The sequence below is a fragment of the Parasteatoda tepidariorum genome, chromosome 7 (genome assembly GCF_043381705.1).
Source record: "Parasteatoda tepidariorum isolate YZ-2023 chromosome 7, CAS_Ptep_4.0, whole genome shotgun sequence".
Classification (NCBI taxonomy): Eukaryota; Metazoa; Arthropoda; class Arachnida; order Araneae; family Theridiidae; genus Parasteatoda; species Parasteatoda tepidariorum.
The window spans coordinates 9809941-9832451 of NC_092210.1; the positions used below are offsets into that span (position 1 = coordinate 9809941).

The following is a 22511-nucleotide window of genomic DNA, read 5'->3' on the forward strand; positions in this document are numbered from 1 at the left end:
TAACTTAGATTTATTATTTGTTTATGTATTTTATCGTAACCGTGATATATTTTTGTTTGTGTACCTAGCAACTTCGATGTATTACTAATTTGTTCTACATGGCTTCGTGTCTGTATTTGTGCTAAGTAATAAATATATAGTGAACGAATGTTCTTGAGAGAATATAGAATGTGCTTTTTAAGACAATCTGGTTCTTGCACTTTAAGAAGAAGAAGATCATGGATATCCGCATATATTACCTATGACGTCACTGCCAGCTGATCACTTATAAGCAAAATGGCATGTTAAAGTTGACCAAAGTTTCTCCACATGAATTAGAATGTTACTTTACGTGAAGTTAATTAAATACAGCTTCGCATCTCACATCGAATTTATTAAAATATAATTTTTTCTCGTCTACTCCTTTTACTTAACTCAGATTTAATATTTGTTTATGTATTTTATTGTAAGTATGACATATCTTTATTTTGTGAACCGGGAAACTTCGATGCATGATTAGTTTGTTTATGTATGGTTTCATGTCTATCTTTGTGTTAAGTAAGAAATATATAGTAAAATAATTCAAATCACTGTGAAAGAATCTTTGTGTCAGAATATAGAATGTGTCACTTAAGAAAATTGATACTTTACGGCTTGGCTTACTCAAAATAGAATGGAAAGAACAGTTGCTAACGCAAACAAATGCTACGTTTCTACGATCAATCAGGATCGAGATACCCACACTACATCACTCGCATGTATCTCATTTAAGCGATGTCAACTTAGACATCTTTGCACTATTTAAAAATGCAAATTTTTGTAAAATAAAAAAATTATTGCCAAGTGAGCCTTGAGTTAACTTCTGTCTACTGAACAATTGCTTAAAAACATATTTCAGCTCAATCCAATAAAAATCAAATACAGATTTCTTTATCGTAAAATTGCAATACTGTCGTAAATTGAAATTTTTAAAATTAAATGAATTGTTACTCTCTTATATACATGCCAGTAAGTTTTTCTTCCATATTAATTTAAATATATTAAATTGAAAAAATTGCTTTTATTATGAGTCTATCATTGAAACTAAATTGTGAGTTGTGGTATTCATTTGTAGGAGAGTGTGTCTTAAAAATTAGAAACAATCCTATAATAAATGTTTTGATAATAACAAAAAACTTATATGTTCAAGTTTAATATCGGATGCAGGCTTGAATGAATGGTGAAAAATTAACGAAATATACTCACATGAGCATCATCATAAAGAAGTTAAAAGATTTTTTTTCTAAATTTTTATTTTATTTGTAAAAATTGCAGTCAAAAGATAAGTAAACTCGCCAAAAAAGACTCGTTTTCTTATAACTATTATTTTATACTTTACTTCTAAGTTTTGCTTTAAAAGCTCTAAAATTTAAAAAAAAATTATGAAAATTATAAAAAAAAACGCCTTTCTGACGCATTGATTCTATTTTAAAAAGCATATTTTGTAACAAGGAATTTTAATCTTCATTTTTTTTTCATTAGACTTAAGCTTTTCCGTTTACAAAGACAACAGCTAAATATATCAATGGTTATGCATACAAACCAATCGCCGACTACCTCTCAATGCTTTAAGAGCACCAAGATAAACATATTTTAATCAAAATTGATCTTAAAAAAAAGGATGTATTGAATCCATTATAAAGAGTCTATTTGGTAACAAATCCAAGTTTGCAAACTAAGAAATACAAGTTTCAATAAGCATTTTAAAAGCAAGAATCTTCTTGGCCATAGATGGCGCCACTGGAAAACAAGAACAATCGCACCACTCTGCCTTAACAGGCATACGAACAACAACAAAGCAAGAATGTTTTAAGAAATAGAAAAGAAGAAAACTTAGAAAAAAAGAAAAGAAAGTCATCATTTGAAGGTATACTTCGAGAAGCAGTAAAAAGCCTTTTGCCACTGTGCCTGTATAAGGATATGGATACCTATTTGCCACTGTAACTACTATCTGCAAATGCCATTTTATAAAACATTCAATTTTTTCCACTTATAACATACTATAGCAATTGGAATAAAATGGAAATTCATTGGCACAATATCCGGTGAGTGTGGTTGCTGAGGCAATATCTTTCCTTCTCTAGTTTGGTCATCCTGTTCCATACGAGTCAGAAAAATGAAAATAAATTATCAGATTTGAATATATATCTGCACTTAAATCTCTTTTTTCTTTATAGAAAATGTTGCGTTATTACATTTGTAAAACAAAAAAATTTTCTTTTTAAAATTTAATAATTTACAAAAATACAAGAAAAACGTACAATCCGAAAGAAAAAGAAGAAAAAAATGGTCCACTTTGCATAACTTTTTACCTAATTCTCTGATCTTTACGTTTTAAGCTTAATCTTAACCGTTCAGTTAATGAAAATGGTTTAGTAAATATTTTTTATTCTTTCATTTAATAATAAACGAAACAATTTTGAAAAAAGTCGTATTTTTGAAATTCGATTGTAGTTTGCAATTTGAAATTGCATTCCTTAAAATAATGTAAAAACTAAATACCTTACAATTCTAACTATTTTCGACTATTATTAAATAAAATAAATATTTACCAAAATTATTTTTTGCGTGATCTTTGAATAAACGAATTTTATAAATGTGTGCATAAAAATTTTCAGTTTTGCTCAAAAAGTTCTGGAGTTAAGCAAAAAGTAAAATTATGATTATGGAGTCTAAACTTTGAACCGCTCTCCTGACCATATTTCCCAGATTGCGGCTATCGCTATTCCCCTATTGGGGGGGGGGAGAGGAATCAGAAATCCGAATCCGTCGAAAATAAGATATGTTTATTCAGTGAAATCACGTTTTTGGTACCGATTTTGCAACTTAAAATATCATCTGCACTAATTAATAAGCATATTTGAGGTCACCCGCTCGAACTATTTGAGTCCTAAATCGTGCAGATCCGATTACTAGATCAAAAGTTACTCAGGGTCAAAGAATATACGTAGGGGACGAAGTTTAGTTATCATTGATATATGTAATGTAAAGGTTCGGTTAAGTGTGGTTAGGTATGGTCCCTCAAGGTTAGGTGCGGTCCTTGTGTATAAAGGAAAAAAACAAATTTAAGGGGCACAGCAGCAGAGGTTCTATAAGCTGGTTTGCACCTCCTAAACAACATTAGAAAAGGGGAAGCGTTGGAATGACGAAGAAAAGTTTTGAATTTTTTATATTGTTGGATTGTTTTGTATTTTTACACTATTGATAAACAGTACAATATTAGTAAGATTTTTCTTTGAGAATACATTTATATCTTACATGTTAATTAAATCTGTTAACCTATTTTGATGCAGAAAGAAAGAATAAAATGGCGGCTGGTGGGAAGCAGGACACCCAATCATACTTGTAGTTGTCCAACAACCGGTACAGAGATGACGTAGCCTAGAGAGATGACTGTCACTTTGTTATGCGCATGCGTTGGAACTTAATTCAAATGACAAGTACTCTGACCGCCACTAAGTCTGCGGCAGTCTGGTACTATGGAAACAAGAAGAGGGCATTTTAGGGAGGGTGGCTTCGATGAAGAGGTCTCTTTTTCTTTCACGGAAACCAGTTCTAAAGAGGGACCCGCATCCCTACTTGAAATAATCATACCTCGTTACCATAGTCACCGCCACAGCTCCAGACAAATGTCTGGCAGAGTACCTATCGTAGACAAACAGTAAATCTGAGTATGTTGCTCACCCTGTAAGTTGTTTTTCTGGTATATCATACCACACCGAGCAGTTCGCCGCGTAAGTTACGTAAGCTGAACTTCTTCTACTTTCTACATTCTTTGTCAGGGTGGTTCGTTTTTTATTTTGCGCATTAGACACAATGAGCTGGGTTAGAGTCCCCTTACAGTCAGGCTAACCGTGGGAATTTATAGTGGTCTTCCTCTCCATGTAACACAAATGCGGGTGAATTCCATCAGAAAGTCCTCCACGGAGGCATGTTTCTCCCAGTACTTGATTCAGGAGTTCCCTTGTCTTCTGGATTGGGTTCAAAATTACAAGGCACAGGAGTTGATCATTAGTAGTCGGAAACCCAAAAAATCGTGTCGGCTGTTCGACGACGGTTATATAAAATATATATTTAAAAAAGCAGACGTCAAAATGCACGAAAATGAACGTTAGTTTATGGTTTCTCTAATAAAACAGGTTTTATTAAATATTCATTCTTTTAAGTATGATTCTAATCAGTGGTACAAAACTATTTCAGTGGAATCTGAAGAAAGAAGAGTGGATCCAACTGTTCTTAATAAACTTATTAATTTGACATGCATGCCGAATCCAAGAAAAGAGTACGATGTGAGTTGAATTTTAATTATTATTTACTCAGCAATAAGGCTGATCATTGAAAAAAAAATTAGGAAATTTTATTTGAACCTCTTCACTACTGAAGTATAAAGAAATATAGTAAAAAAATATTTTGCAGTTCCGAATTTATATTTTACTGTCATAAGTCATAATAAGATAAACAAAATATGAGTATAGTTTGCCTACGGTAAGAACTCCCCCCACCACCACGACAAAGTCTGAGGCTATCTACTGCTATGGAAATAAAAAAAGCGCATTTCTGGGAGAGTGGCTTCTCTTCACTCTAGGACTAACGCAATACACTAGAGAAAAAAATTACCTTTCCCTCGTCGACCCGAGCCAAAACCTGTCCTAAAGAGTGGCCTCACACCCCTACTTGAAATAGTTATATCTCGTTACTATAGTCACCGGTCCAGACGAATGGATAGGGGAGCTCTTACTTTAGACAAACTATATCTGAATTTGAATATGAATATGATCTAAGTATGAATATCAATATTATACTGCCAGGGGGCTAAGAATTTAGGTACACACATACGTAGACCTCAGCTTTTAATTAGTAAAAGAATATAAATAGTTGAAATGCTAAATTGCACCTAAAGTAGAAACAAGCAAGCATATCGTTTTAATATGGTCTATTTAAATACAATGATGAACAGATTTAATAATTATTTAGAGGGAAAAAAAATTAAAAAAAAAAAACGAAATTTTATCAATGGACAATACAATACTGCGTAATATCTCAGTTTCGAAGCTATTTTAGTTACGCAAAATGAATAATTATTGAAAAGAATCTAACGTTGATTATAAATAAATACTTAATTCTTGAGGGCAATATTTCAAAATTATGAAGGAAAAAAAAACACAAAAAGTTAATTAAAATGCGTAAAAATATTACTAAGTAGATATAAAATTAAATACTCATAATACTATGAGATTTTGGGACCCGGGATTTGTCTGGTCACAAGGTCCTCCATGTTCTCATAACAAATTGTACTTCTGGGGGTACTGAATTGGAGATGGGTCGTTCACTGGTTCAGGTCTAAATTACGAACTGTGGATGAATAAATGTGAGAATGGGTCCACCCTATAAAATGGGTGTGACGTATGGGTGTGGCAGAACTCGAATTTTTGGCCATAGATGGCGTCACAGGAAAACAAAAAAAAATAGCACCCCCTCTGCCTTAATGGCCGCCGACTATGAGATTTCACTTGACAACTACGCTGTTATAAATTTTGCCTTACGTAACCAAGGTAAACATACATGGACCTGCATGTTCCTGACTTTTATTTTTCAATATTAAGTAAATATAAATTAAAAGCTTCATACAGATCACAGAACTAATAAGTCAAAAGAAAAAAATATATTCGGAATAACTAAATTATATAATATTTAAAATTCTTCTTGTTTTCGAGCACATGGATTTGGCGTCATTTTTAGAAAATCACTTCAGTTTATGTGAAATTCTACCCAAATAACTTACATGTTTTGCATCTATTGAGAAATCTCCAGGAAGCTTAAATATCGGCGAATGTTTTAGAGAAGGTAAAACTATAAATTTTCTTATAAGGTGTTGTTAGAAGCTAAGAAGCGGAAATCCGCATAGGATGAGGTTAAGCTTTTGTTTTAATTTTATAAGTTTCAATGATGTTTTTATTTATTGTTTCAGAGATAATTTAAAAAATAATTAATGCTATAATCATTGCATTTATTCAGTTCAATAATTCATTCATAATACTTCATTATTAATAATTCTTTATTAATAAATCATTCCTTTTCTAGAGTCTTACGTGGGAGGATATTGAAAAAATTACAGATTGGAGACTTTATGATCCTCGGTTAAAGCTTCCAAGAAAAGTAATACATTTAAAATTTAAACATCCACGTGAAAAAAAAGTAAAAGTTAAACGTAAAGTTTTAAAATAACTTAATAAAAAGATTGTTAACTGACCATTCTTTAAATTAAAGGTTTCAAGATATTCTGCTATAGATCGGTTCTCAACAACTGAAAAACATGCCAACTTGAAACTTTTAGCGAATATTTCGTAATCGTAATACTTTATTTTCTTCGCGCTAGAGGTAGATAACGGGCTATTGGCGACTGTTTGGGAAACATCCCTAAGGCTGATCCGCAAACGTGCCATCATAATTTTAATCATCTGCAGAAGGGATGGCTCTACCGCTTTGGTAGCCGAACGATCAACGCGTGAACTCGAACACTTTAAGTTGGAACATTTTAAGCAGGATCGATACCGCGCATCCTCGATCCCCTTGCATTTTGTGGTCACCCACCCACTCACTGACCGCTGTTAGTGTTGCTTAACTTAGATGCACTGCTGAGAACCGTGCCATTACGACCAGTCCACTATAGCGCCCAGGAATTTCGTAAAACTACATTTTTTGAAATTGACTCACGCGATATTTAATGTTGCAATTTACGTAAAATTGCTATAGTTAGTTTTACGTGATTAATCAAAAAAGAAAAAAAAAACATTGACTTGAATTTTAATCAGATTATTGTAAATACACAACATTTTCGTGTTGATTTCCGAATCGACTAAGCAGATTTGAACTTTCAATTTATCGTGACAATTTTGCCGTCATTTTTTTTTCTTTATTTATTTTTACCAAAGATATTTTACTGACAATAAAAATTTCATAACTTCGCAAAAAACAAGAAAAACAAGTAAAGAAAAATTGCTCCCAACCGCCGAAATAGTTTTTAATATTCGATACGCACCGCTTTTTTGAAAATAGCCATTGTCAATAAGATTGAATATGCTTAAGTGGTTTTAGAAATGCATGTGGCAACTCTGCACTAAACTCAAGCCGAAAAAGAAGGGAAAAAAAACTCATTTAAGATCACTATCATTAAGATCACTGTCTGATATTGATCACAATGTCAAACAGTGATAAAAACTATATCTGCTTCAAAAATAATTTTTAAAAAAAGGACATAGCTCAATTTAACATAGTGACACATAGTGTGAAACATAGTGTGAAACATAACCTGTGAAACATAGCTCAATTTAAAAATTTATTTGAGTTGAATGAAATGTTCTAATAAGTTTCATGTGCCTATACTGAGCTTAACTATATGATAACGATTACAAAATAAAACAGTGCTGCAGACTACGTCTGACGCAAAAGAAAAGGGATGATGAATGATAAGGTTATGGGACCTAGAGTTCCTGGAACCGGTGTTAATAAAAAAATTACCAAAAAAGCGAGTATCAAAGGTAAAATTATAAATATTAAACTAGCAGGACCCAATTTTGAAATTCTGACTCTGTAGTTACAAATTCTGCTAGCCCTAACTTATAAAAAAATTATATGTTGTTTATTTACAAAATGCTTTTAAATTATTAACGTAAGTAAATTATGATATCTTAGTACATATGGCTCATATTTAGTTCAATTTTCGTTGACTCATAATTCTAATAGACAATCCTTAAGGAAAACACACAAAATATTATTTGCTGCTTTTTGAGGGTCCTTATTATAAGCTCCTGAATTACCAGTGTGTCCCAAACTCTGCACCGTTACCAAAAGAAAACATCTATGAACAGCAAATAATTTTTCAAAAATCAAAATCTCAAATTTCATAATAAAAGTGCAATGTTGTAAGAAAATAAAAGATTTTCATGTAAATATTTTAATAAACAGTTAACTAAAATAGACTTACCAAAACATTTTTAAACCATATAGTAATTCTGCTTAAGTAACTTTGAACATTTAGCAATTGGCAGTAACTATTCATTTTAAGAAACTAAAACCTACTACATTTTTTTTAAACCTTTTAATTATAGTTTTAGTTTTTGTTTATTTCGAATTTCAGAGAATCAATATTTGGTTAACTTTTGATTCAATCTTTCAAAAACCTCAGTATCGGGTATAGTTATAAAAGTTTATACGAAATTACTTGTCACAAGAAATAACTACAAAACTCTTAGTTTATTTTAATCGTAAGTAATTATTCAAAGTAGAATTTTCCAAATTCACGTTTTAAGTTTAAAAACACACACTTTGAAATTTTATTTATTTATTGGTACACATTTCGTGCAAACTTGAGTGCTCAATTACATAAGTACGACTTATAAGCCTTTGTCAAGTAGAAAGACAGATAGGACAATTCAGAAAACGACAGCATGAAAATACTGATGATACATCCAGGATCACGGTGGGATATGAACCCGCAACCTCCTCGATGCATAATGTTTGGTGGATAATACCGCTCGGCTAATGGAGCCTCCTGAAAGCTCATATATTTGTTGTTAAACTTACACAGGTTTGTGTACTCGCAGTGGATTGATAGTTAAGGCACGATTCCCAGCAGATCACCGAAGTTAAGCATCTCTGGCTTCGGCCAGTGTGCGAGTGGGTGGCCACTTGGATCAATCGGCGTGGGGACCGAGGGTGTGCAGTATTGGTCCTCGTTAAATTGTTCTACCGTAAAGTGCTCGACTTCACGTGCTACCGGAGTGGGGGTGCCATCCCCTCTGCGGAGAATCAAAATTGCGATGACATGTCTTCGGATCATCCTCAGGGATGTTTCCCAGACCGTCGCCAGTAGCCCATTGTGCAGCTCTAGTACGACGTAAATGAACTACAACAACAACTCAATACAAAGAACTGCTTATTAGCCCTTGCTAAGTGAAGAAGTTATCACACAATTTAGGGGCCTCCCTGGCCGAGCGGTATCACCAGCCATACGCTGGACGAAGCGTAGATGTGGCGTGTTCGAATACCGCCATAAACCTCGTGACATCCTTCTCTGAATTGTTCTACCCGTTCTTCTACTTAACAAAGGTTTATAAACCTAAACACAAGCCAGCAATTGTATGTAATTTCAATAATGCGGAACGTCGATACCCTCCGATCAGAAGGTTTCGTTCCTAAATTTATTTATTGTTCTTATACGTTGCCATGAGCAGATTTGTGTACTCATTAAAACGATGACTTAAAAACTCTTCTTAAAATAGGTAGCACAAACGCAATTGGTCAGATTACGTAGCATAAATTAAAGAACACCACAAAGAAACATTCTGGAATACGTCGGGATTTGAACCCGCTACCTTTACACGACAGAGTGTTTGGCGGATCTGCGAGACCCCTGGGGGATGGAGGCCTCCCACTAAGAAAATATAGGTTTAGAATTTTGCAGAGTACCTGTGCGTTGAAGGTTGTTTTTTGAGGTGTCACTGATGGCCGAAAGCATCACCGTTGAAGTACTTTAAAATATAGAAGTAGAGGGTTCGAATTCCTCCGCAACCTTAGACGTATCTTTATACTGACCGTCTCTAATTTGTGTTATCTCTTTTTTTATTTGACAATGGCTCTTATATGCTGTTCGTTGTATTTGATCAAAACAAGCCCGCATATGCATGAGTATCAATAAATATAGAAATAAATTCTTCGATAATTTTGCCACTTTTTGGCGAATAATATACAATTGATATGATTTAGTCGCAGTTATTCACAATTAACAGTTACTGAGTAATTAACAGTTATTCAGCCTAAATATATGCTTTTCTTATACTTAGGCTGTGATCTCAGTAATTATTAGGTAGGTAGGTATTTTGTTTACGTCACACTAGAGCTGCACAATGGGCTATAGGCGACGGTGTAGAAAGCATCCCCAATTTTGATCTTCTGCAGAGGAGATGACTCCCCTGCTTTGGTAGCCCGACGACGACTTGCGTGCGAAATCGAACACTTTACGGTAGTGCAGTTTAACAAGAACCAATACCGCACACCCTCGGACCCTTCGAAGACTGATCCAAGTTTTCTCTAACCTCACACTGACCGCAACCGGTGATGCTTGATTTCCGTGATCTGCTGAGAACTGCGTCTTAACGATCAGTTCACTGCAGGACGACGAAGAGCCACAGATCTGTGGGCATGTCCGAATTTTGTATTTATGTTTCAATTTTTTAATATTTGAAAAAATTACTCCAACTCTGCGTTGTTCAGGTTCATTAAACATGAAAAAAAATTTGAATCATTCATTAATTTTAGCAATTTGAGCACTTTTTAAAAACCTTCGCGAAATTAGTAATAGCATATTGTTCCCGTGACGACAGAGTCTTCAAAAAACAGCCTTAACAAATCGCTGGTTCAAAGTTAAAACGACACTTCTGCGCTCACTTCTCATGTTATTTGAATGAGAAGTGAGCGCAGAAGTGTCGTTTTAACTTTGAACCAGCAAAATATTCGATGGCAAAATATTATGCTACAGCACATATTCTCTAAAACTATACAATTATAAATTCTGTAAATGTATTTTAACAATGAAAACTTGACGTTTTATTTCCTTACCCCTTTACCATACCTTTCTAATGATTCATAGTCCCGCGGTGGACTGATTGTAAAGACACGGTTCCCAGTAGAAAACCGAAGTCAAGCATCACTGACTGCGGTCAGTGTGCGGGTGGGTGACAACTTGGTCAGTCTGCGAAGGGACCGGTATTGGTCCTCGTTAGACTGTTCTACCGTAAAGGGCTCGACTTCGCGTTCAGGTCGTCGGGCTACCGAAGTGGGGGTGCCATCCCCTTTGCAGAGGATCACAATTGGGATGGTATGTCATCGGATCATCCTCAGGGATGTTTCCCAGACCGTCGCCAATAGCCCATTGTGCAGCTCTAGTGCGACGTAAATAAAAACTAAAACTAATGATTTCAGTCGCGAGTGAAGAAACATCATAAATAACAACTCTAGCCTTCCTAGTCGCGCGGCATCGCCCTCCTAACGCAGGGTAGCTTGAATGTAGCGGGTTCGAATTCCATCCTGGATGTTATCTTTGTCTGAATTGCGCTACCTGTTCCTATACTTGACAAAGGCTTATCAGCGTTCTCATGTAATTGAGCACACGTGTATGTGTGTATCAATAAAATATATAAACAAATTAAACTTAACGAGGGGCCTCTCTGGCAGAGCGGTAGCGTTCGCCGAACTCTGTGCAAAGTGCGAAGGCAGCGGGTTCAAATTCAGCTGTTACCCTGGATGTACCTTCTCTGTATTATGCTATCTGTCCTTCTATTTGACAAAAGTTTATAAGCCTAAATTGAGAACACAAGTCTGCGAATGCATGTAATTCCAATAAACTAATGAACACAACAACTAAATTAATAAGTTGATTACTATGACTATCAACAAAAATTACAATATAATATTACAGGTAGCCATACCAGCCGCTTATTCAGAGTCAAATGAAGCTATTTTGAGTAAAGTGTTTCTTAATATTGATCCGAAAGATGAAATTCACGCACAGTAAGCAACGTTTAACCATTCTTTTTAAATAAGTAGCAAATTATTGTTAAGATATTTTTTTCATTATTTTTTTTAAGTAGTTGTAAAAAAAAAGACAATCCTAAACAATACAGGAAAGTTACTTATAAACTCATAAATTTTATAGAATGGAAGAGTCAAAACTAAAATTTAAGGGTGATTATTTTCTAATACTTAATTTATATTACGCAGTTCTAACTTAAATCTAAGATTATCCACTAGAGTTCAAAATTCTGTGAATTTATCAGATTTTATCCATTATATCCAAAACCCCGTTAAGGGCCGATTTTTAGGATATTTGATATAAATATAGGTTTAAATATAATACAAACAAGATAATCATTTAACAGATATAAAACACAAGCCTGGTTGTGCGTAATATTTATCGGTACGTTACTTTTATTTACGTCGCACTAGAGCTGCATAATGGGCTATTGGCGACGGTCTGGAATACATCCTTGAGGATGATCCGGAGACAACATGTAAACGCCACATCCCGTTTTACAGGAAGGACAAATTTACAGGGAGGATTGGACGTTCGCCTTCCAATGAGGGGAACTGGGCTCGAATCCCAGCAATGACCCCATCCCCTTGCAACGACCACAGTGTTGACGTAAAACATCCTCAGTGGTAGACGGATCATGGGTTAGAGTCTCCTTGCCGTTGTCAGACTAACCGCGGACGGTTTTCGTGATTTTCCTCTCCATCTCCATGTAACGCAAAAGCGGGTTAGCTCCATCAAAAAGTCCTCCACGAAGGCACATTTCTGCTAATACTTGTTCCAGGAGTTCCCTTGTCTTCTAGATTGAGTTCAAAATTACAAGTCTACGGAGTTGAACATTAGTAGTCGTAAACCCAAACGATTGGGTCGGTTTCAACGATGGTTCAACGATGGTTATAAGATATAAAAAATTATAAGAACCATCTGTAACCATCAGATCGTAATTTTAACCTCAACCAGAGTATTATTAAATTTCGATCCAGTACCCCAGAGATATTGAGGTACTCCTACGCAGAATCGAGTGAACAAGTCTTATGTACTAGTGAATTGTAATTGTATTTTTGTAGTGGTAGACACACTACAGTTCTCCCCATCCCCAGAATTTTATCTGTGATGGAATTCGATGAACGGATACCACTAGTTGATTCAATGCTGTTTTGTGAGAATTTTGGAGAACTGTTTTAAGAACATGGTCGCTCCTGTGTTGCCATTAGCAGTCGAGTGTATGCAGGTCGACGTTGTGTGTGATCGAGACTGAGTAGCAACAGTGTGAGGAGGTGAATAATGTAGCAGTCGCAGTCACAAGTAGCAAGTCAGCTGTTCATTGTGAACCATCCATCGAAGTAGGCGTGTTCCTATAGAATTGAGTATTTCACATGGTGGTGGAGTACTGTAGTGTGTCTACCACGACAAAAATACAATTCCAATTCACTAGTATATAAGACATGTTAACTTATTCAATTTGATGGCTTGATAGATGAAGGTTGACACTTTCCCCACAAGGAGATTAGCTTTCCTTCCCAGAACATTTAATCATTTAATGTGAAGGCGTTAGTTCGTAGAGACGGCTAGTGATTAAGTTTGAACTAATAAAACAGTTTTTATAGATTTGTTCGCAATTAAGCTTTCGTCATACAAGTATGCTGCATAGCAAGATTCCTTAGAAACTATCGATTGAAAGAAATTGATTTTTTGGTTGATATAGAATTGAGTGAATGGTTTGAAATAAAATTTTAAAAAATCTGATATTTTATTGGAAAATATTTCAGTTACTTTAATTTAGTTTTTATTAGTAAAAAGATTATTTTTTTCGATATTTTTCACAAAATGAAGCAAAACTAATTGCAGAAAACCCAAAGAAGAAGATCGTACTTTAATGGATGATGAAAAGTCAACAAGTGTATTACCGCCCTGCTGCCAACGTCTGATGTAAGTATGATTTGTCGTGATAAAATATTTGCAACCAAATAGAAGAACACAATGTATGTAGACGGTATTTTAGAATAATTTGACATTCCAATGCACAAAAGCATTAGTCAATTTATATTCTACGACTGTATGTTATCACTATATATTAGGGCTTAATTTTGTATAGCAATCTCTTAAATACTGCAATTTTCAATGGAAAATTACTTTTTCTGAATGGCTTTCTGATGTTTCCATGCAACAAAAGACAATTTGCTCATACTCACTGAAAAGACACTTAACATATTATCCACTTTGTTTGTGAATGTATATTTAAAAAAAGTTACAAAACAGTTGCACGGTATTTAGAAAAGCATTCCAATGAAACAATTATACAAAGTACATATCCAATAAAATTGCAATTCTTTATATGCAGAAGCTCAGTCCTATACGCACAGTCAGTAATACATAGAGTACAATCCAATGAAACTATAATGCATGGTATAGCAATTTCCTTAAACACTATGATGAAACATATGCGGTAAACAGAAGATCCATCCGATATGTCCTGTTATATACCATATACGGTAAATAAAGGGATTACTATTGTTGTAGTTCATTTATGTTACACTAGAGCTGATCCTGTCCAGAAAAGATGGCAGCCCCGCTTTGGTAGCCCAACGACTTGAGTATGAAGTCGAGCACTTTACGGTAGAACAGTATAACGAGGAATAATACCCCACACCCTCGGACCCTACGCTGACTGATCAAAGTGGTCTCCCACCAACACACTGAGCGCAGCCAGTGATACTAATTTGTTTGCATTTTAATATTTTGAAGTATTTTTTTTTTCTTCAGCAATTGAAACGTCATGACTTACTCTAGGTTTGCCTGAACTTAGTTTTTCTTTCTTTTAAATTTTAAATTGGTAATGAAGGAGAAAAAGAATTTGCGACGAAAATTTTCTTCCTCGGTATGGCGTCCTCTTAACAATCAGTCCACGGCGGGACGTAAATAAATATTATAATAATAAATATTAATTTTTCCTGGCCGTTTAATAAAAGCATTGAAAGTTGCAGCATTGCTTAAATTTCAACATGAGGAATCATCGGTTATAATTAATCCGTTATAATAATCTTACCTTCCGCTATAATTAAGATAATAAAACCTACTTTCTCTTAACCATTTAAAAAAAAAATTTAGCAACGCTTTTTTTTAAAAAAGAAAAAAAAACTAAACTTAATGCAGTCAGACTTCTATTTAACGAACTTCCATTTTACAAATTTCTTCTTTTTTTTTTGCGATTTTTTTCGTGGAATTAAGAACATTTTGGAAATTTCTTCGTGAAATAACTTCCAAATAGCGAACTGAATTTTCTGTTTAACGAACTTTTCTTTGAGATCCACTTTCACTATTTCCCGAAATATTTTGGAACGTTTCAAACTTGTTAACGCATTTTATGGGGGAAATGATAGTGAATTGATTTTCTTAACTTTCAGAGAAAGTGGTGAAATCCCCTTTCCTTTTTATTTGCACTTCATACAGGAATGCATGTCAAAAATCAATTGACGAAAAAGCGTAACAGAAGTTTCTAAAGCATGGTACTATGATGTTACAGATCGTACTATTCGTAACAGTTTTGCTAAAGCAGGATTCTTAGCGCTGAGGACGAGAATAGCATTCCTGTAGAAGAACTTAAAAAAATGTGGGTATATCTGAGAGAGAACCACGGAATTTATGTACAGATTAATGATTTTCTTTTTATTGATTCTGAAGCTGCAACCACAGAAATATTAACTGAATCGGATATGATGGACAGTGTGAAAAATAAAAACAATGCAGCAATAAATTGTGAGGAAGACGAAGAAGATGAAAACGGAAATGATAATGAAATTCCCAAATCTTCATATAATGAAATGTTAAAATCATTTCAAAAGTTCGATAGTAGATAATAATTCACACGATAAAGGTGTATCAATTGCTATTTCAATTATGTCTAGTGTTTTATGTTATTTAAGTATTTCAAATGGCGGCTTTCTATTTCGTATAACGAACTTTTTATCGGGATCTAGCGACTTCGTTAAAAAGAGGTCAGACTGTATTTTAAACTAACTCTTAAACTAATTTAAAGCATCGGAAGGAAATCTGAAAACTTTCTTCCTTTTTTTTTCAATAAATTTCGAAAAGGCTAAATTTATAATTTTTTTAGTGAAATCATTATGGGAGAAAAGAAACATGAGGAAAAAAAGCATCTAACAAGCAATTCAGAATCCCAACATAGTACAGAACCTGAGGTAAAAAATTTTAAGTCTTTTTGTACAAATTTTAAGGAACTTTTTTCCGAAATTTCGATTTCATATTATCATCATCGGGTTGCATAACCGAAACAGTACCTTTATTTATTATATGTTATTTTAATTTTACGTTTTTATTTTAACGTTGAACAGCCGACCCAATTTTGGGTTTACGACCACCAATGTTCAACGCCGTAGCCTTGTAATTTTAAACCCAATCCTGAAGACAAGGGAACTCCTGGATCAAGTAGTATTGGGAGAAATTCGTCTTCCTGGAGGACTTTTTAATAGAACTAACCCGCATTTGTGTTACATGAAGAGGAAAACCACGAAAATCTCCCACTGTTAGTCTGACAGCAAGGGGACTCTAATCCATTATCCTTCTACCGCAGAGGATATTTTACGTCGGGACTGTGGTTGGTGCAAGGCGGGTGCTGAATTTTAATCGATCAGTTATCACTGGGAACCAAGCCCGGTTCTTCGGGAGGCGAGCGCTCCATCTTCTGAGCCACAGCGATTTTAATTTTACTTTTTTTTGTAACTTGTGTCATAAACTACGTTCATATCCAGGTTATTAAATTAATCGGCTACCAACTACACCCTTGTGCAAATTAATTGAAACAAACTCAATAAATTCAGAAATTTAAGAGAAAATGCTATTTTATTTAAATTTGTGCAAACTCAAAAATTTTTAGTACATAATATGATCTCCACGACACTTTATTAACATTTGGACACGATTCTGCATGGATTTCACTAATTTTTTACAGTCATTTATAATATTTGTGTCCTTGTACCACACATGAATTAACGCAGTGATTAGCTTCTCCATAGTTGTACAGTCCATATTTAATAGGCGATTCTTGCATAAAAGTTACATTAATATGTTTTCATTAATATGCAATTGATGACGCAGTGTTAACTCTTCATTTGGGCACGTATTCTGTTGGCTAACTTACCCATAAAGGCATATAGAAATTTCGATAGTNATAATTATTTCCGAACCTAATTTAATCCAATTGTAGACAATGAATATTAGAAAATGTAAAATTGAGATAATTCAGATAAATAGTTTCATATCAAAGTACCGTTTCACGTACGCCAAAATATAACGGGGACGCTTTTCAAGTAGCCTACGGTGGTATTTCCTTACATAAGTTGCTATGCAATTCTCAATCGTTAGGATGTATCCTTTTTCAAATTTGGAAACACAATACTGAATCTGTATATCCTATACACTTTTTTAATATGTTTAATATTATATAGTTTAGAATCTTTGTTCAATATAATATATTCCACTTTTTCAAACTAACAGGGGATGGCTTATTTTGAATCGTTGTTGGAGAAAATGTCGGTGGTGCTGTCCAATCAAGATAGAATTCTTTCCAACCAAGAAAGCATACTCTTTAATCAAGAAAACGTTCTAAATTCAATAAACACACTTGATCAACGAATGGCAGTTGTGGAAGAAAATCTTGTAACATACGTTTTTTTATATTTTCACTAGTAGTCAGTCATCGGTGGGAAATCCCTGATTTGAAGCTTTTAGAGAGTGCTCCAAAAGTTTTGACAGTCACCGTTCGAAAATAGTCAAAGAAAAGTTTAATCGCTTTAAATCGAATGGGACAAAAGTTGAGATTTACTTTTATTTTATTCAACGCAAACGATTTTACGTTAAAGAAAATAGTTTGGAAGCAAATTTTTAATTTTAATGCAAAAGATTTTCTAACTCTGAACCTACTGTATTCTTCTATCGTAACTTTTTCATAAAAATAAATATCCTTGCAGAAGAAATTTAAGAATCAAATTGGTACGATTTTTGCAGAATGATTAGAAGGGTCCATAAGTTTTTGAAATTCATGAACTGAATATTATTATTTTTTAAGAGTTAAATTTTTTTTCTCATAGAATTATCTAAAATATTGATAAAGAAGCATTTTTAAATAAAAATTATGATGTCACGTAGAAATATTGAAATGGATCGTTCGAAAAGTCCTTAGTCAAATAATTGTTTACATTTTAAAAGTTTAAGATATTTGGAGCGCGCTCCATTGGCTCTATGACGTGGAACTCGCCCATTGTTCACTAATTTCTATTTTGGAAAGATGTTTGTGTTTAACACTTGGATATTTTTAATGTAATTTACGAAAAATTTAAAGAAAAAATATTTTAATACCGTCAAACCTTTCGTCATGCAAACAATAGCTTAGGGTTAATTATTATGATAAAGCTTTTTTTTTTTTAGAAATAATTAATGTCTACTTTAAGACATCATTACTTGTAGAATGATTTAGCTATCCAAAATTACAGACTAATTCAGTAGGTTAATTCGAAATAGTGTATGGGATTAATATAAAACAGTATTTGAATCGAATATGAAACAGAATTTGGTACTAACTTGAATCTATTAAGAGCCTGATTAGTACTTAGATTTAATGTGAAACAATGTTTAGAATTATTGTAGTAGAGCAAACATGAAAGAGCGTTTGAGACTAATGTAAAACAGTGATTGGGGGCTAATTTGAAACAATGTTTTCATCTAATACGAAGCAGTGTTTACACTAGAGTCACACTAGAGCTGCTTAATGGGCTAGTGTCGATGGTCTAGAAACATTCCTGAGGATTACCCGAAAACATGCCGTCACCATTCTGATCCTCTGTGGGGGGGGGACAGTGTTTATTATTAACAAAACAACATTTGCATCTAATATGAAGCACTATTTTAGGCTAATGTGAAGCGGTGCGTAGAGTTCAAATGCGTAATAGTGCTTGATGCTAAATTGAAACAGCATTTGCATCTAATAAGACGCAGTGCTTAAGGCTTATGCGAAACGGTTTGTGGATTTCAATTGCGAAATAGCGTTTAGGATAACTTAAAACAGCATTTAACGCTAAATTGAAACAATATTTGCATCTAATATGAGGCAGTATATGAAACGGTACGTGGAATTCAAATGCATAATAGTGTTTGGGCTAATGTGACACAGTATTTAGTGCTAAATCGAAACAATATTTGCATCTTCTATGAGGCGATGTTTTAGGCCAATGTGAAACAGTGGGTTGGCTTCAAATGAGTAATAGTATATATGAAACAGTATTTTAGGCCAATGTGAAACGATGTCTGGAGTTTAAATGCATAACAGTGTTTAGTTCCAATGTGAGACTGAGTATAGGGCCTATGTGAAACAAAGTGCGTCTAACTTGAAAAGTATTTAACTTATCATAGTTATATTTTAAGAGCTTTCACTTTTTTTTATACATGATTAGGTAAGACTACCGTTTTGAATATGTTAGCTCAGATTCAACAGTTTAAGATTAGTTAGAATTATAGTTTTAATGTGCGTATTTTTGTTTCATATTGGGCCCCGATTGAATCTACCATTGTTGATCGTATCTTGGACGATAACAGAGATTTATTTGCTTGTAAATTACTTGTCATTTTGTGTTACTTGTTACAGGCATCTCAAAGTTCAGAAAGATGTGAAGATTGCTCAATCTCCTGTATCAACGAGAGTACAGAAATCGTGGATTTTGGAGAGAAAAAAGTAGTAAGTTTTGTTCCATTATGATACCGGACTAGGGAGTTTGGGTGTTCTATTGTCTACCTAGCTCGAAGAACCTCTCTAATTACACAGTTTTGCTCTATTTTCTGCTGTAGAAACAAACGAAAAAAAAGTGCATTCGCAGTGAAGGGCACCGAACCAACACCTCGTAGAAGAGAGAAGGCCTCAGCACGGTTACCATAGACAAGAAATTTAATCCTTCAGTAGTTCAAACGTAGTGCATACCTGCCAACTCTTACGCATTTGGCGTAAAATTTTATTTCTATATTTAAAGTGGTAGTAAAATGTATGCTATATTCCTTGCATTTACAAACTTAATTTAGAATCTCTTTGACCACCACTATTTTTTTTAAAATTAAACATATATATTAATGTGTAATACTGCTCTGGTAGTCCGCATAAGCTTGTTCAAAATACAGCGTATGTATCTGCCTGAAATTGAAATTGAAATTCCATTTCACACTGGGGAAAATCATTCTCGAAAGGATTAAAAGTTGGCAGGTATCGTAGTGACATCTTTCATATTTTGCCTGAACTACGCAGTTTATATTATTTACGTCAGACAACTAAATTGATCCGTGCTGAGGCCTTCTCTCTCCTAGGAGATGATGACCGGACTCAGTATCCGGCCTTACTCCGAGAGGAGGGATTATCGAAAGGAAACAAAACAGTGCTACTATTGGATTAAATAAATCCGTATTGTTTGCTAGGAAATGAATCTTCAGTAAACACATAAACTAAAAATAAGTAAAAAATTAACTGGGCTAAAAATAACTTTTAAACTGTAATGACCAAAAAGTAACTGAATAAGGCTAGCTTGAGAGAGTTAAGAAAGTGAAGCAAACTTATTTACACAGAAGCCGTGAATTATTATTGTTGTCGTAGGCCATTAAGGCAATATGTGCGATTCTTCTTGTTTTCCAGTGGCTCCATCTAATATCAAGAATTCGATTTCTGCCACACCCGTTTATAGGGTGGACTCATTAATACATCCATTCATTCATCCACAGATCGTAATTTTGACCTGAACCAGAGAACGATCAATCTTCAATTCAATGAACCCAGAGGTATAATTTGTTATGGGAACAAGGAGGACTCTGTGACCCGGCAGATTTAACGTGCACCAGTCACCATTTACTACACGAGGAGTCTTCAGTCGGCTGGATTCGAGCTTCCGTCCTCACAAACGTGAGTCCATCAGCTCCATACCAACCAGGCTATCCCGGCCAACAAGCCGTGAATTAATCAACAACAATAAGCCAATATAATAGGTCCTTCTTGACTAATAGAAGGAAATTCAGAATTTGTTCGCTAGAAATCAGAATAAATTTATAAAATTCATAATCACATTACACATTGGGAATAACTAGAATAATATCTACAATATTTGATACCATACTCTGAAATACTTGAACATCATGTACTTGAATATCTATAAAACATTGTGCTTAAAATTTATAGTCATCGAAAATCTCATTTCATACATATAATTATAACTAGCAGTTACTGCAAATATAACTTGCAGTAACTACAATTTTTCCTCTTTTGTTATTTACCACATTCTTAACTAATAAGCATTGTTTACATTTGAATAACGCTACTATTGATTTATACTGGCTTTGATAGAGGGGAAAATACAAAGGTACTTACCATAATTAGAAAATATATATTTCTACGAGAGAGAAAGAGAGATTACAAAAATACGTTTCGTATTTGGTTATATTTTATTCTTCATTTCCCCCAAAAAAGTTCTAAAATTCTACTTCGTATTTAAGATTCTTCAGTTCAGGTCACTGATAAAAATTAAAATTTCTAGCAAAAATTTTTGAAATAAATGCAACTTAATAAAATAACTATTACTGCACTGCAATTAATTATTAATGCATGCAATTACTTTATTTATAAGCTATTTGTAAACATCCAGATTTTAAAGTGTGTTTTCTAAAACTAGAAAATTTGCTACTAGGTTTAGCATATTTTTAAAACTTTAAAAATTCTCTCTAACCAATTAGATAAGGCTGCCATTGTGCATATAACTCTTCAGACTCCTAATTAATTTGTGTTCCTCAGTGGACTGATCGTTAAGACACGGTTCCCAGCAGATCACCGAAGTCAAGCATCACTGGCTACAGCCAGTGACCACACGGATTAGTCTGCGTAGGAACCGAGGGTGTGCGATATTGGTCCTCGTTAAACTGTGCTACCGTAAAGTGCTCGACTTCGCGCGCAGGTCGTCGGGCTACCGAAGCGGGGGTGCCACCCCCTCCGCAGAGCATCAAAATTGTGATGGCATGCCTTCGGATCATCCTCCGGGATGTTTCCCAGACCGTCGCCAATAGCCCATTGTGCAGCTCTAGTGCGATGTAAATTAACAACAACAACAACAGCCTAATTAATTTGTTTTTACTTTATTTTCATTCATTCTTCTCCTTTTCGAAAAATGCTTATGTGAAACTTAATAAATATCTCGTATTCCTTAAAATGAGGAAATCAATTTTTTTTTAAATTAAAAAAAAAAAAAAAAAAAAAAAAAAAAAAAAAAAANCAAACAAATATTGGAAAAAAAAAAAACGAGAGGAGTTTGAGATGTTTGTTTATTACGTTCCGATTAGGAAATCAGAGAATTTATCCTCTCCAAACATCAAGTTTAGTAACAAAAATTGTCAACAGGTGTCGCTATTAAATAAGAAAATCTTTATGTTTTTGAAATAACTCTCTCCTATAGCAGCAATAACATACTGAGGACAACATTAAAAGACACCAGGGCAACATACTTCTTTTGGAATGTTCTGCCATAAAGCAGTAAACACCGTATTTACAGTTTTTTTAAAATAAAAGCCATCTGTTGATGAAATCTGTATCTATTTTTGAAATTCTTAGAAAACAACTTTTTCTGAGAACTTACAAAAACATGCATTTTTATCTCCTTTTTTTTTCTCATAATTTTTTTAATATATTATAAAAGGAAAATTAAAACAGTATTATTACAAAAAAAAATTTTTTTTTTATTTCAGCTTTATAATATCGACAAAAGTGAGGGTATTTCACACAAAAAGGATAAGAAACGAAAATTTTGGAACAGAACAAAAAACTAGCTAACGTCATTGTATCTGGTCTTAATAGAAAATCGTTAAGAAAATAAAG

At 33.9% G+C, this 22511-nt stretch overlaps 1 protein-coding gene and 1 long non-coding RNA gene across 2 annotated transcripts; both read left to right on the forward strand.

Moving 5' to 3' along the window:
• Positions 1 to 876: 876 nt before the first annotated feature.
• LOC139425978 (uncharacterized) lies at positions 877 to 6162 on the forward strand. The gene is made up of 3 exons (XR_011637186.1): positions 877 to 987; positions 4219 to 4307; positions 6100 to 6162. It is a non-coding gene; the product is annotated as an uncharacterized lncRNA (long non-coding RNA).
• A 5296-nt stretch (positions 6163 to 11458) lies between these two features.
• Positions 11459 to 22511, forward strand: LOC139426031 (uncharacterized). The gene is made up of 6 exons (XM_071183451.1): positions 11459 to 11586; positions 13454 to 13534; positions 15720 to 15804; positions 17120 to 17281; positions 19263 to 19352; positions 22382 to 22511. The coding sequence occupies exons 1-6, from the start codon at positions 11459 to 11461 to the stop codon at positions 22460 to 22462; spliced, it is 627 nt and encodes a 208-aa protein (XP_071039552.1). The 3' UTR covers positions 22463 to 22511.

Coding starts and splice junctions, on each gene's coding strand:
- LOC139426031 (XM_071183451.1), top strand. CDS start 11,459: ATGACTATCAACAAAAATTACAATATAATATTACAGGTAGCCATACCA. Junction 11,587..13,453: donor AAAGATGAAATTCACGCACA/GTAAGCAACGTT, acceptor AACTAATTGCAG/AAAACCCAAAGAAGAAGATC. Junction 17,282..19,262: donor CAGTTGTGGAAGAAAATCTT/GTAACATACGTT, acceptor TACTTGTTACAG/GCATCTCAAAGTTCAGAAAG.